Source organism: Aplysia californica, unplaced genomic scaffold (genome assembly GCF_000002075.1).
Source record: "Aplysia californica isolate F4 #8 unplaced genomic scaffold, AplCal3.0 scaffold00104, whole genome shotgun sequence".
NCBI lineage: Eukaryota > Metazoa > Mollusca > Gastropoda > Aplysiida > Aplysiidae > Aplysia > Aplysia californica.
The window spans coordinates 955153-967556 of NW_004797374.1; the positions used below are offsets into that span (position 1 = coordinate 955153).

At 38.9% G+C, this 12404-nt stretch overlaps 1 protein-coding gene across 3 annotated transcripts in view; it reads left to right on the forward strand.

Moving 5' to 3' along the window:
• Positions 1-301: 301 nt before the first annotated feature.
• The window catches only part of LOC101859923, a gene marked incomplete in the record, with an annotated part of 55218 nt that continues 43115 nt past the window's right edge, over positions 302-12404 (forward strand). The window contains 5 exon segments of one of the 3 annotated variants that reach the window (XM_005095459.3): positions 302-403; positions 1976-2089; positions 3150-3340; positions 4220-4476; positions 11321-11386. In XM_005095459.3, the coding sequence (XP_005095516.3) occupies positions 1987-2089; positions 3150-3340; positions 4220-4476; positions 11321-11386 (617 nt within the window). 3 annotated transcript variants of the gene reach the window in all.

The following is a 12404-nucleotide window of genomic DNA, read 5'->3' on the forward strand; positions in this document are numbered from 1 at the left end:
GTTAAAAAGTGTGCTTGAAGAAAAAGAGCCAAAAACAGCGAGAAATCTGCATTATTGGCATAACATCATTCCCTGACGTAACGATTCCAGAACCGGTGCAAAATAATACTTCTTTGTTATCAAATAATAGGTTTGTCTCAATCTCAACTTGTAACTTGAAAAACGTAAAGTTTGTCTATTTAAGTTACAAAAATCATAACCCACTAGGTCCTTTTATTGTTGGTGTCAAGAAAATATTACCAATAGCACCGCCCCAGAGACATTATATCTGGTACTGGGTGCAAATTTCATTATCACCGGGAGTTCTCCCCGTGAACTTTAACCTTTTGGAATTGTTTACTGTTTACACTAAGGAGATGCTGGATGCCGGATGCTGGTTCGTGTTCACTTTACTGAAGGAAGGGTAGGCCTACCTTTTCTTTCATTGCGATTGTGGTAAAGTATGTTGATGATAGCGGTGTCATTGCATGTAGCAGCATATCTGAAAGATTATGGCTAACGACGTTACGTCTTTCAAGTTGAACCCTTTGTTTACGACTCTTTTTTTTTTTATCCCTGTCTCTCTTGATCTACTCTCTATTCTCTATCTAGAATCTAGAAATCTAGAATCTACCTCTACTGCCTCTTCTACCCACCATAATTTACACTTTTTTTTATTGAGGGCTATTTAAGACATAGATATCAAGATCTAGATCTAGATTGTATATATTTATTGTGAATTATGATATCATCATCGTTAGCAAAGTTTATCTTGCTTGTACATTGATAATTATTAATTAGATCTTATATCTATTATGTCACTATTGAATGTTGTTCGGACATTGGACTTTAGGCCAGGGCGAGGCAGGAGGCGCTCCTCACCACACCCCTTTTTTAGCACCGGCATCGTAGGCTATATAGATCTAGATCTAATAATAATACAATTTAAAGTAAAAATTTAAAGTGTCTTTAACTTTAAGTCTTTAGAACAATATGATATGAACTGGCCGTATGATATTACTTTCAAAAACAAGTTGAAACTTTTTGAAATAATAATTGATTCTAGAATAATAATATTGGTGTTCCGACCACTTCTTTACTTTAAAATTTTAGCCTAATTTAAAATAACATCATTGGATGAAAATCTAGACCTGGACTCTTCTTCTTGGGGCTCTTCGTGGTGAGGTTTAGTGTTCCTCTCTCTTTCAATAGGTCAGGCATTTGAATCTGGATAGTGACGGAACCTTCTTTCTCTAAAATGTGATCTCCTTTCTCATCATTTCCTGCTCTCTAACTATGTTCTGTTTTCTGTTTTTGTCTCCACTCGCCCCCTCCCCCTCACCTGGTTCCTTATTTGTCCTCTCTGCTCCGGGCTCCTACTGACTCTTTCTGCAGCCTAGCTACTGCTACTTGACTTGGCTCCTTCGACTGTACTGCTGTCTATCTGCCTCACCCCTGATCTATATTATGGTAGGAGAGATCTACACTTACTCTTCTCGGACGAAGGCGAAAAATCTCGAAGGTCCCACATACAAGTTGCTCACTTTAAAGATCCCTTGGTGGTACAAAATCAATTATAAGAGAGAGTAGTAGGCTTCGGCAGGCACCTGGGCAATATTGAAAAATTCCTACGAACTGAAAATTTTAATATTTTATAATGCGTCGCCTGCGCACTCTGACTTTATGCGTCGTAAAACACTCGCCCGAAAAAATATTTTAAAATAGACCAGTCAAGATGACACGTTTTTGCAATCTGAGCAAGGTCAGAATAATAATTGTCACCTGTTATAAAGTTCTTTTATATAGCATGCTGTCCCTGGGCAGGGTTGAATTGGGTGTGATAAAAAGAAAGAGAGATCGAGGGAGATCATACCCTACTTTGTCTCAATAAGTCAACTTTTAAGAAGACAGAGAAACATTCTCTGAAACTCCAGTTCTCTGAACGCAGTTTATCTGGTGGTATAGCCTCTTGAAATTAGGGATTTTTTTGTTACAGATGCTAACAAGATGATAATCCTGGTTTCCATCATTACCGCATCAGCGGTTTGCTTAATTTTTTATCTGCTGAAGACTGATCCTCCTCCTAAAGCTGGGATCTACAGACAACCAGGTAACATTTTAATCGTTTTTCTTTTTAAGAACGTTTTTAACCACTTGAGCTTAGGAAAAGTGGAAATTATGATTAACATAGAAGCTGGAGAATGCTTGTTTTTACTTTCACAGTGAAAAATGAATCCAAAAAGTTATTGGAATTAAAAAATATAATTGTGTTTTCTTAAAATTACATTCTTGAAATCTTGATATTATCAGCTAGCTATAAAATATTAACCCTAATAGAGGGATAAAACTATATATTATAACAATCACACTATCATGTACGACATACGTGTAAACATTCTGGGCATTGTGAGAAGCAGTTATAATATATAGTGGTCTAGAGAAAGTAAATTTTAAAAGAGTTTTTATCTCCCCCCACCCCCAACCCTGTTATTTTTTTACTTTACCGTTTGTTTAGCTGAGAGCCTTCCAGTTGCTATCACATGAAAATGGGAGGGTAGAATCCTTTATTTAAAAAAATTCAAAATCATTTTTATAAGATCAAATACTTAGGCAAACCTGACCATTGGACTCCACACGCACAGGCAACATAAAAACATATGGAAGAAAGTTTTGATCTTTTGATGTGTTGCATGTCTCAAAAATTCAAATTTTATTGCTTAGGAAAGAGTAACAAAAACTGAAAGGGTTTTCGCAAAGGATGGTTGTTCGCATATTTTGGTATTTAATTTCGCTGGCTCAGCAGAAACTGGGCTTCCTTATATTCTTTTGAAAGGAATGGCTCATTATTTTTTGGTGTATTTGACTTGAGAGTTTTTAGAAAACGGAACTTTTGTCAACAGAACATATGCACTTTGCAGTAATTGCACTGTGAAGCGCTGTAGAGTGGGGAAGTTTAGACTAACTGTTGGCTTTTCCTGGAGAAATTGTGTCTGTTGGATGCACCTAAGTTCAAAGGAAGGTTGGTGGTAAGTTTTCCACTCGTTTCCAACCTCCCATCTAATTTTTGGCTTGTGAATGTGATTGTATGATGAACATAGTCGACACTTATTTTGGAATAGTCTTAATTATGCTCAAATTCAATTTAATTTCAATTAATTCTCTTTGTGCAGGAAGATGGTACTGGCTCAAGCGTTTGACTTTCAAAGTTCTGTTTTTCTTACGGTCTCTAAGAAAAAAATCACACTCTAAGTCATCCTCACCAGAGAAAAGCAATGGTGCACATGATAACGTCAGAGGCTACGGTCATGGGGACAGCCAGGAAGAGATGGAAAAACCCCAGATGCTGTCTCGTCATCAAGATGTAAGCAACTATCCCATTGACTTTCCTGATAAATTTAAGGCACACAGCCAGAGTCACTTTATGGTGTAGTAGACATTTATGGTGAGGTGACATTGTGGAATCAGGTGCTCGTCATTTTTGGGGCATATGGAGTTACTGGTATCGTCTTCAAGGTTATTCTTTTGCCTTGCTTTTGAGGAAAAAAAACATCCGTTTATCTTGATTAGAAGTCGAGATATTTGCGATTGAAGAAAGTGTGGTCGCATAGTTTCAGAAGTAAAATTAGCGAGAAAATGGCTGTCAAAATTTTGTGACTTCCAAAGCTTAAGAGTCCTTGGACACTGCAAATCAACATTTTTTGTGCTCTCAATCATCGTTTGTCCATAAAATCCACACATAAAAGTGTTTTTGAATGGACATACAAGGTGTTGGGCCAAAAAACAAAAATTCTAAAAAAAATGTCCAAACCGACTGAAAAATATCGGTTTCTCGAATTTCAATATTTTGACGAGCGCTTGATTTCACCACGATGCCTCACCTATTCTCATCTGAACTGCAACAGGCACATATGCTGTAAATAATAACAAGCCCAATAATAAAATCCGTTGCGGTAAAAAAAACCCAACCTTATTAATAGAATGCATAACAATGTTTATTATTTATGAGAAAAGGAAGACTTAGAGTTTTTTCACATATTGATGGTGGTTTTTAAATTTGATAAATGTGCATATGTTGAATAAAATTTTACAAGGAAATAAAGTTTGTGCCTATTAGGTCAGTTTCTTGCCTGAGCAGTTTTTGCTTAAATAATGACTGTCATTTAAAACTGGTGGAATCAGTTTATTGAGTGAATTATAAATTTGCTCTACTTAATATTATTTTCTACTAACGTGTTTCCAGGCGATTGACTGTTGCTTCTTTGGTGGAACAGACAAAAATGGATGCAAACTGATTTGTCGACTTGCAAAACGCCACAACCAAAGTGCAGAAATCTGGCTATTTTTGGACATTCCTGGGATTGGCTGCCTTCAGCATCCTTTTCACCCAGATACGAGCGCATTCTTCACTGACGGGAACAGCTTCAGAGCTGGGGGCTTGTTCTTTGAGATGCTGGAACCCATGTGTAGATGGAAGATCTCTTTTAGTGGGAAGCTGAGGTTTGCCCTATCCCATAATAGTAATAATAATAGTAATCATTGTCATAAGCATAATAGTAATAACATAATAATGTTAATTGATGGTGATGATGATGATAATAATAATGATAATATTAATAAGAATAATAATAAAAAGAAGAAGAAGAAGAAGAAGAAGAATGATAATGATGGTAATAATTATTTAAAAAAAAAAAAAAAAAAAAAAAAAAAAAAAAAAAAAAAAAAAAAAAAAAAAAAAAAAAAAATAATAATAATAATAAAGATCACTTCTATAGCACTCAATCCTTGGTTGCTCTCGGTTCTTCACAATAAGAAAAAAGAAAATATTACATTCATGAAAGAATTTGTGAAGTATCCCAGATCAAGTCCTTCTATCTCACCTTCACGTATCCTGTAGACTGGATGTCCGTCAGGGCGCTTTTGAAGATTTTTCCACCAGCTTCCTCCCCTCCTTCCGGTCTTCAGTTTTCCTGAGCATGTCTTTGAATTCCAGGCCTGTCCATTTCTTGATGTTGTCCTCCCTACTCTTCTTCGGTCTGCCTCTGCTCCTTTTTCCCTGGGTGCTGCCCTGCAGGGTTATCTTGGCAAGGCCGGATGAACGGGTGATGTGTCCATACCATTGCAGTTTGTGTTTCCTGATCATAATGAGAAGGTCATGGTATGGTCCGATTTCATTTTTGATTCGTTGTTTGACTTCATCATTTGTGGTGTGATCTTTGTATGAGATACCAAGGATTTTTCAGAAGCATCTCATCTCCACTGCTTTGATCCTTTTTTCAAGGTCTGCATTCAAGGTCCAGGTTTCACATGCATACAAAAATACGGACATGACCAGGGAATGCATCAGTCTGATCTTTGATCTAATGGTGATATTTATGTCCTTCCTGGTAGTTTTCAACTTCATTATTGCTGCTGAAGTTTGCGCTATTCTGGAGATTGTTTCTGATTTTGATCCTTTGTCTGTCACTATTGCACCCAGGTATTTAAAGCTGCGTACGGTCTTAAGCCTCTGTTTGTTGACCTGGAAGTCCACCGTGATGTTCTTGCTGTTGTTAGACATCAGTTTGTTCTTCTCAACACTGATTTCCATCCTGTTTGCTGTGGAGGTCTTTTCAAGATGGTCTATTAAGCTGACTATTTCTTACTCTTGTCGCGCAAGACCATCTGTGTCGTTTGCAGAACGTAAGTTATTAGTCGTTCTGCCCCCAATACTGATTGTTCCTTCGTTATCTTCAAGTGAATCTATCTTGATCCTCTCCAAGAAAATGTTGAAAAGAGTGGGTGAGAGCTGACGACCCTGGCGTACTCCCACTGTTGTTAGGAACCATTCCCCTATGTTGTTGTTGAAAAAGACTGCGCTCGTAGCTTTGCTGTATAACTTTTCTATGACTTTGATCAGGTTGGCATTGTTGTTGTATAAGTTCATGGTTGCCCACAAAGCTTCCTTCCATACTCTGTCAAAAGCTTTTTTGAAGTCCATAAATACATGGTGAAGCTCCTGTTGGTGTTTGAGGTACTTTTCCATGATGATTCTCAGGTTGAATATTTGTTCAGTTGTGCTGCGCACAGTCCTGAAGCCTGCCTGTTCTTCTGCTATGATTTTCTCTGCTTGTGGTGTCAATCTGTTGAGGATGACTTTAAGCACTACTTTACTAGGATGGCTAATCAGGCTAATAGCATGATAATTTTGGCATTGTTCAAGATTACCTTTCTTGGGAAGGGTGATGATCAACGACTGAGTCCATGGTGTTGGCCATTCGCCTGTCTGCCAGATCTTGTTGCAGATGATCCATAGCATGTGTATCACCGAGTCTCCTCGTGCTTGAACTATTTCTGCTGTGATGTTGTCTATTCCAGCTGATTTCCATTTCTTCAATGATGAGACTGCTGCCGCTATCTCTTCTCTTGAGATGCTGCTTTTGTTATTGTCTTGTGATTAAGAGACATTGAGCACTCTTGGATCTCCTGTGGTCTTGTGGGTTTACAGTTCAGAGCCATATTCTGTCCACCAGTTCTGAACTTCTTGTTCCTCCGTTAAATATTTCCCTTCTTTACTTTTTATTGAAGTGGTCCGCCCTTGTTTAGTACTTGTGAGATCTTTGATGATTTGGTAAGCTTTTTTACTGTTGTTTTGATTCAGGCTGTCTTCAATTTCTTCACACTGTTCTTCAATTCACTTCTCTCTAGCTCCTCTCATTCTCTTTTTCGTTTACAGATTCGTCTCTATGTATTCTTTTACACCTTCTGGTTCATTTTCTTGTTTTTCAGAGCTCTCCGTTTGTCACATAGGTCAAGGATATCATCTGTGACCCTGGGCTTCTTTTTCATGCAATGTTTCCCAAGGAGCTCATTTGCTGTTTCTGTCATGGCGGTGTTGAAGGTGTTTGTCAGGGAATCAACTTCTGTATCATCTTGATTTAGCACTAGGAGTGGAGCAAACTTTTCTCCTATGTTTGCTTGAAAACTTTCTAATATGGTTGGGTCTTTGAGTCTTTCAAGGTTGAACTTGATAAGGGTGTTGCCTGGTTTCCTGCACTTTTTAAGACGCAGTGAGAATGTCATCATGACAAGTTTGTGATTACTGCCGATGTCTGCTCCTGGAATACTTCTAGTCTTGGCAATGTTGACACTATGAAAGCGTCGCTTGACCATGATGTAATCTATCTGATGTAATCTATCTGATGTAATTCTCTGCTTGGACTGCACCAAGTCCATCTCCTTGATGCTTTATGTTGACTGAAAGTGTTCATCAGCTTTAGGTTGTTATAGCTGACAAATTCCAGAAGCCGTAGAGCCCTGTCATTGGTGTTGGTATTGCAGTAGGGTCCGCAGATTCCTTCCCAGTCTTTCATTGCCTCTTCCCCGATTTTAGCATTCCTGTCGCCTTGTACCACAATATCCTTCTTTGGTGTTTCGTCCAGTATTTCTTGGAGTTGGATGTAGAATTCCTCCACTTCTTCATTGTCATGTGCTGTTGTTGGTGCATATGCTTGGATGACAGTGATGTTGAATCGTGATGCTTTCAAGCATATGGCCAAGAGTCAGCTGGAAACTAGTCAACAACCCAAGACGGCGTTTGCAGTGTCTTTATGAATGAGTTTTCCAACTCCGTATTCATGGCGGTCTTCTCTGCCACTCTAGTATAGTTTATGCCTTTCTGGGGTTGATGTTTCTCCGAAGTTCTTCCATAGTAATTCACACATTCCCGGGATGTTCCAACGATATCTTTTCATCTTGTGCTTTATTTTCTCAACCTTCCCTGCTTCTCTCAAAGTTCTCACATTCCATGTGCCAATGACTATGTTTCTTCTGGCATGTGTACTTTTTGTTGGTCTTCCATTAGCATAGTTTCCTCTTTCGTCCTGGTGACCGTCAACGTAAGAAGCTGTCCTTGTTCTGGGCGATGACCAAGGGGGTATGGGATTCTTTCTGGCTGTTATCTTCATTGGCGTTTCTTGGGCAATGTCGCATGGCGGAGCCCATCACTTTCCATGCCAGACCGCAGCCAAAATCCTCCCACCCGGTGGCTCGCCTTGGTCTCAAACATGAAGCCGTAAAGTTCATCGGGGAACTTTTTCTGCCCTGGCCATTCACCGCATCTTGTGGTTACGCCCTGTGAATCCGTGTTAACATCGCCCCCTCACACGGTTTGGCACGCCTGCTGAGGTGAGGTCCAGGGGTATGGCACTTGGAGCCACGTGTGAGAGATTTAGGAGTCTGGGGGAGAACCAGTGTGCTTGTCCATCCTTTTATCACCATCACTTTTCAAACATTTTTCTTTTACACATATGCATGCTCAAAAGTACATAATAGATTCATGCTCGTTTGATATTCTTGTAGTTTGTCTCCACTTGTTTGTGACCGGTTGTCTCTTTTTATCAACCCAAGTTAATTACGTTCTTATTCTTATTTAATCTTCAGAAATATTGTTCTTTTCAGACAATTGTCACTTTCTTTTTGACTTCCTGTGATTTGACTTTTGTACTTTTGTTTTTAGAGTTAATGCTAGTGCAGGGCTGCCTAAATCTACTGATTTTTCCGGTAGATACTGATTATGGGCCTGTCCTACCGCCATACCGATAAGGTGTCAAAACTACCAGATTTGCGATGGGTGCCTAAAGAAAAAAAAACAACCCATTCTGCAGTGCTCCCATTCTTCTTTGTTTTTGCGGAAATCCGTACATTCCGAAAGTTCCGTAGGCTACTTGCCGCATCATCATATCACCTCCATGCGTAAAAAAAAAGAAAGAGAGATAGAGAGAGATCAGCACTTGCCTCCGTAACTTGTCAGATGTTTACGGCAACTCTCAGCAATAAGTTGTATTAGAAACTGCCAGATTGCGCATTTCGAACACTCGACCATTTTCTATCTGTGCCATTCGGTTGGCAATAGTTTTTCACTTGCATATCGGCTAAAATCTGTGTACTCACGATAGATAATCTTCCTCCTTCCTTTCATTCATTCTTTCTTTCGGTCTATCTTCGGGTTTTTGCTTCGGATGGAAAATCTGTGCATTTAATTCATTTATCTGGAAAACAGAATTATGAATGTAAAAAGACAATTGATATTGAAGTAAAACATTCTAAAATAGATCTTGGTCTAGAGAATTGGTCAGTACTTCTCTGATCCAGCGGCCATTTGGGTTCTAGCCCTTCGGTCTGCAGGTCAGTACCAAATGAGAATTCTACGCAGGGGGACTGCGGGAATCTGAAAAAAAAAATTGCTGAGACCCGAGAAAATGCACAAAGTCCTCGAAGCCATATCTCAGTTCATATGTTATCGGTCTCGTTTGTGATGTTACGTTCGGCTTTTCCCAGCCCGAGAGTACGTTTCACGCAAATTAGCGGCTATGGCGGCAAGCCATAGGTGTTGGTGTAATACAGAGACTATCGGGAAAATCAAAATCAACTTTCGCTTTCGTTACCGCCCAGAATTTTCCGATGATAGTTTATTAATGTTAGATTTACAGTTAATAAAAAATTTGTAACATGCAGTTTGTGCATAAAAAACACAGTGTCGCCATACAAATTAAATTGAAATTCACACTGATGTCACTATAATGACCCCAAAAAAAGGAAGAAAAAGAAAACAAGTGTCCTTCAATTTTTGGATTGTCGGGCCCGTCATCGAGCCCGGTCAGTGAACCTGTGCGCGTTGGCATCGTGTGAGCAGTACGGCATGAATAAGGGACCGGTCGGTGGTTGTTGGGGTAATCAAAGTTTATTCAAAGTACATGTAGGAGCGTTGCTGCTGGGCTTCAAAATTGAGAGGAGGTGTTAGACCCAATAAAATCAACGCAACAGGATAAGGCCGCGGTACAAGAAACTGATGCTGAAATGAAAGCGATAAGTGGAAGTGGTTTTGACATTCGACAATTGACTGCGTAAATGAGGGAACATTAGAGCACAGGCTTGATGATTGTATCTTCAAGGTTGTTGTTCCCGGATTTTTCGGATTTGTCAGTGATGACAAATTGAATAGTGACAATGAGGAAATGCCATTTTCAGCCCTCGGAAAGCTCTATGTTGGCCTATGCTTCATGGTGGCTTGTTACTGATACTGGTACTGTGATTTAGCATTTTGAAAAAAAAATCAATACTTACTCCATTATGCAGTGCAGTCCTTCCAGCTCCGGCTCTCAGTACACCCTCTCTTTTATTTTCACTTTTTACTCTGCCGTAAGCCTAATTATAAAGGTTTTATAAATGAGTTTTGTCTTGCATGCTTTTTAAAATATGTGATTACTGAAACCAAACATGGTTTTGGCTGTTGATGTTCTTTTTGCCTCTCCTCAGGCCCAGACCAGGATACATTTTGTAGTTTTAGGGTAAAACTAGTTAAAATTAATTGTCTGTCATACCTAAGTCTCAAAGGACTTATCAGTGTCCTATGCTAGTGATGGGAAGCATGTTTAATATAGTTTCTATTGGTATGGGCTAGGGGTTTTGAAGTCAGTTTGGCAGTCACCATGCACTCAATTCCTGATTCAAAACTGAATGATAGATGCCTTGAACGATAGTCCATAAATGCTTTTAAAAGAAAACCTCGCCTCATTGCCTACACATTGTTCATCGTAACTTGTGCACACCCAAACACCTCCTTCCCCTCCCCCCCCCCCCTCACACACACACACGCACACACTCACACATGTGTATGCACAAACAAGTTTTCCAAATATAATTACCCAATATCACGTAAAGCAAGCGCATTCGATGGGGCAATGATCATATTTTTTTTCCTTCTTTGTCTTTGTACTACCTGATTTTGGGCTTAACAACCTGAAACTAACCCTGAATCTACCTGAAAAGGGAACTTTGAAGTAAGCAGCCCTGCTAGTGGGTGGTTGGCAGGTGCTCTGGTGTGGTTTGCTCCTTCTTTCCTATCAGACATATGTAATCTTTACCCCCCCCCCCCTTCTTTTTGTGTTCGTTACTCCTTTGTAGCACCTCTTATCCTCGGCACTTTTGTGACCTTATTGTGTTGCAAGTGCTGTAAAACTCTTTCGAAAAAAAAAGAGTTAATGCTATCTTAATCTTTTCTGTCAGTGCTTTTTCACAGACTTTCCATAAATTGTTAAAACTCAATATCTACTTCTTGGCTCCTCTTGCTTCTTCAGTTCGCCCCTGACCTTATGGCATTGATTGTAACATTGAGAATAAATGCTTCTGTGTGAGCATAAATTACATGAGGTGGAATGTCATTCATTTTTCCCAAACTCTGACTAGTTAAGTGGGCTCTTTTACTTTGGCTTATATGTCTTTCCTATTGAATGGTTCTCTACTGAAAAATTAACTTTAGAAAATTAAATGATCATTTATTTTGACTTTTGTTTTTCTGTTTCAGGAAAGGGCTTTGCAATGATATACACCAGAAGCCTGCTGAATATGTTCAAACAACATTCTCATTCATGTAAGTCGATAGGAAAAGAATTTGGAAAAGCATGAATCAGTCATTTCACAATATATTAAACTTAATTTTCTGTATTGTGGATTCAGCTTTTAGTATGAATTTCAGATTTGTCAAGGCTTGCATTGACACTTTTGTAACTTCAGCGATAAGTGTAGACAATAGACGTTCAGAACTTGTTTCCAAATGACACTTTTTATTATAATTATAATTATAATAATTATTATTATTATTACTATTATTATTATTATTATTACTATTATTATTATTATTATTAACAACCCTTAAAGCCCGAGAAACCCTCTGGCCGGTCCAGAACTTTATCGATGCGCAGCCCGAAAAACCCTTTCACTGGTCTGTGAGTCACGAATCCCAGTGAGCCTGAGTCAAGCCCTTCTAGACCTAAACGTGTGTGCAAATAACTACTCACTCACTCTAGATGTGAGATAGGCAATTCTGATTAGTTTCTATGTGGATATTTTGTTATTGAGTGTGACGTATTTGTTGTCTGGACTATTTGTTGTCATATACGGGTCATTTCCTTAAAATGGCCGACAAGGCCAGGCAGTGGGTATTCTAGGGTCAGCAGAGTCAGGGCTCAAAGGGTTAATAATAATTAGTACAAGAAGCAGTAGAAGAATAATTATATATGTATATATTTATGTAATATATATATTGCCTTTTAAGAATTTGACTTAAGGACAGAACTGAAGTGACATGTACACAGTTTTGAATTGCTTTTGAGGACTCTATAAGTGCTACCAGAGTCGGTGTTTGTCTCTGATGCTCCATTGGTCACTTTGATCCCTGGGTGCCTCAGATAGCTATGTGGTGGTCCTGTGATAGCTATGATACTGCATCTAGTCTTCTTGGGTAGGACAAGTTCTTGGATTTGAGATCCTGTGTGCCCCTTTTATGAATTCTCAAGACATGTTAATTGAGTGTTACATTCTTAAATAAAATCTCACTTAAACTGATGAACTTTTTCCTAACACGGTTGGTTTTGAGTACACAGAGGCAT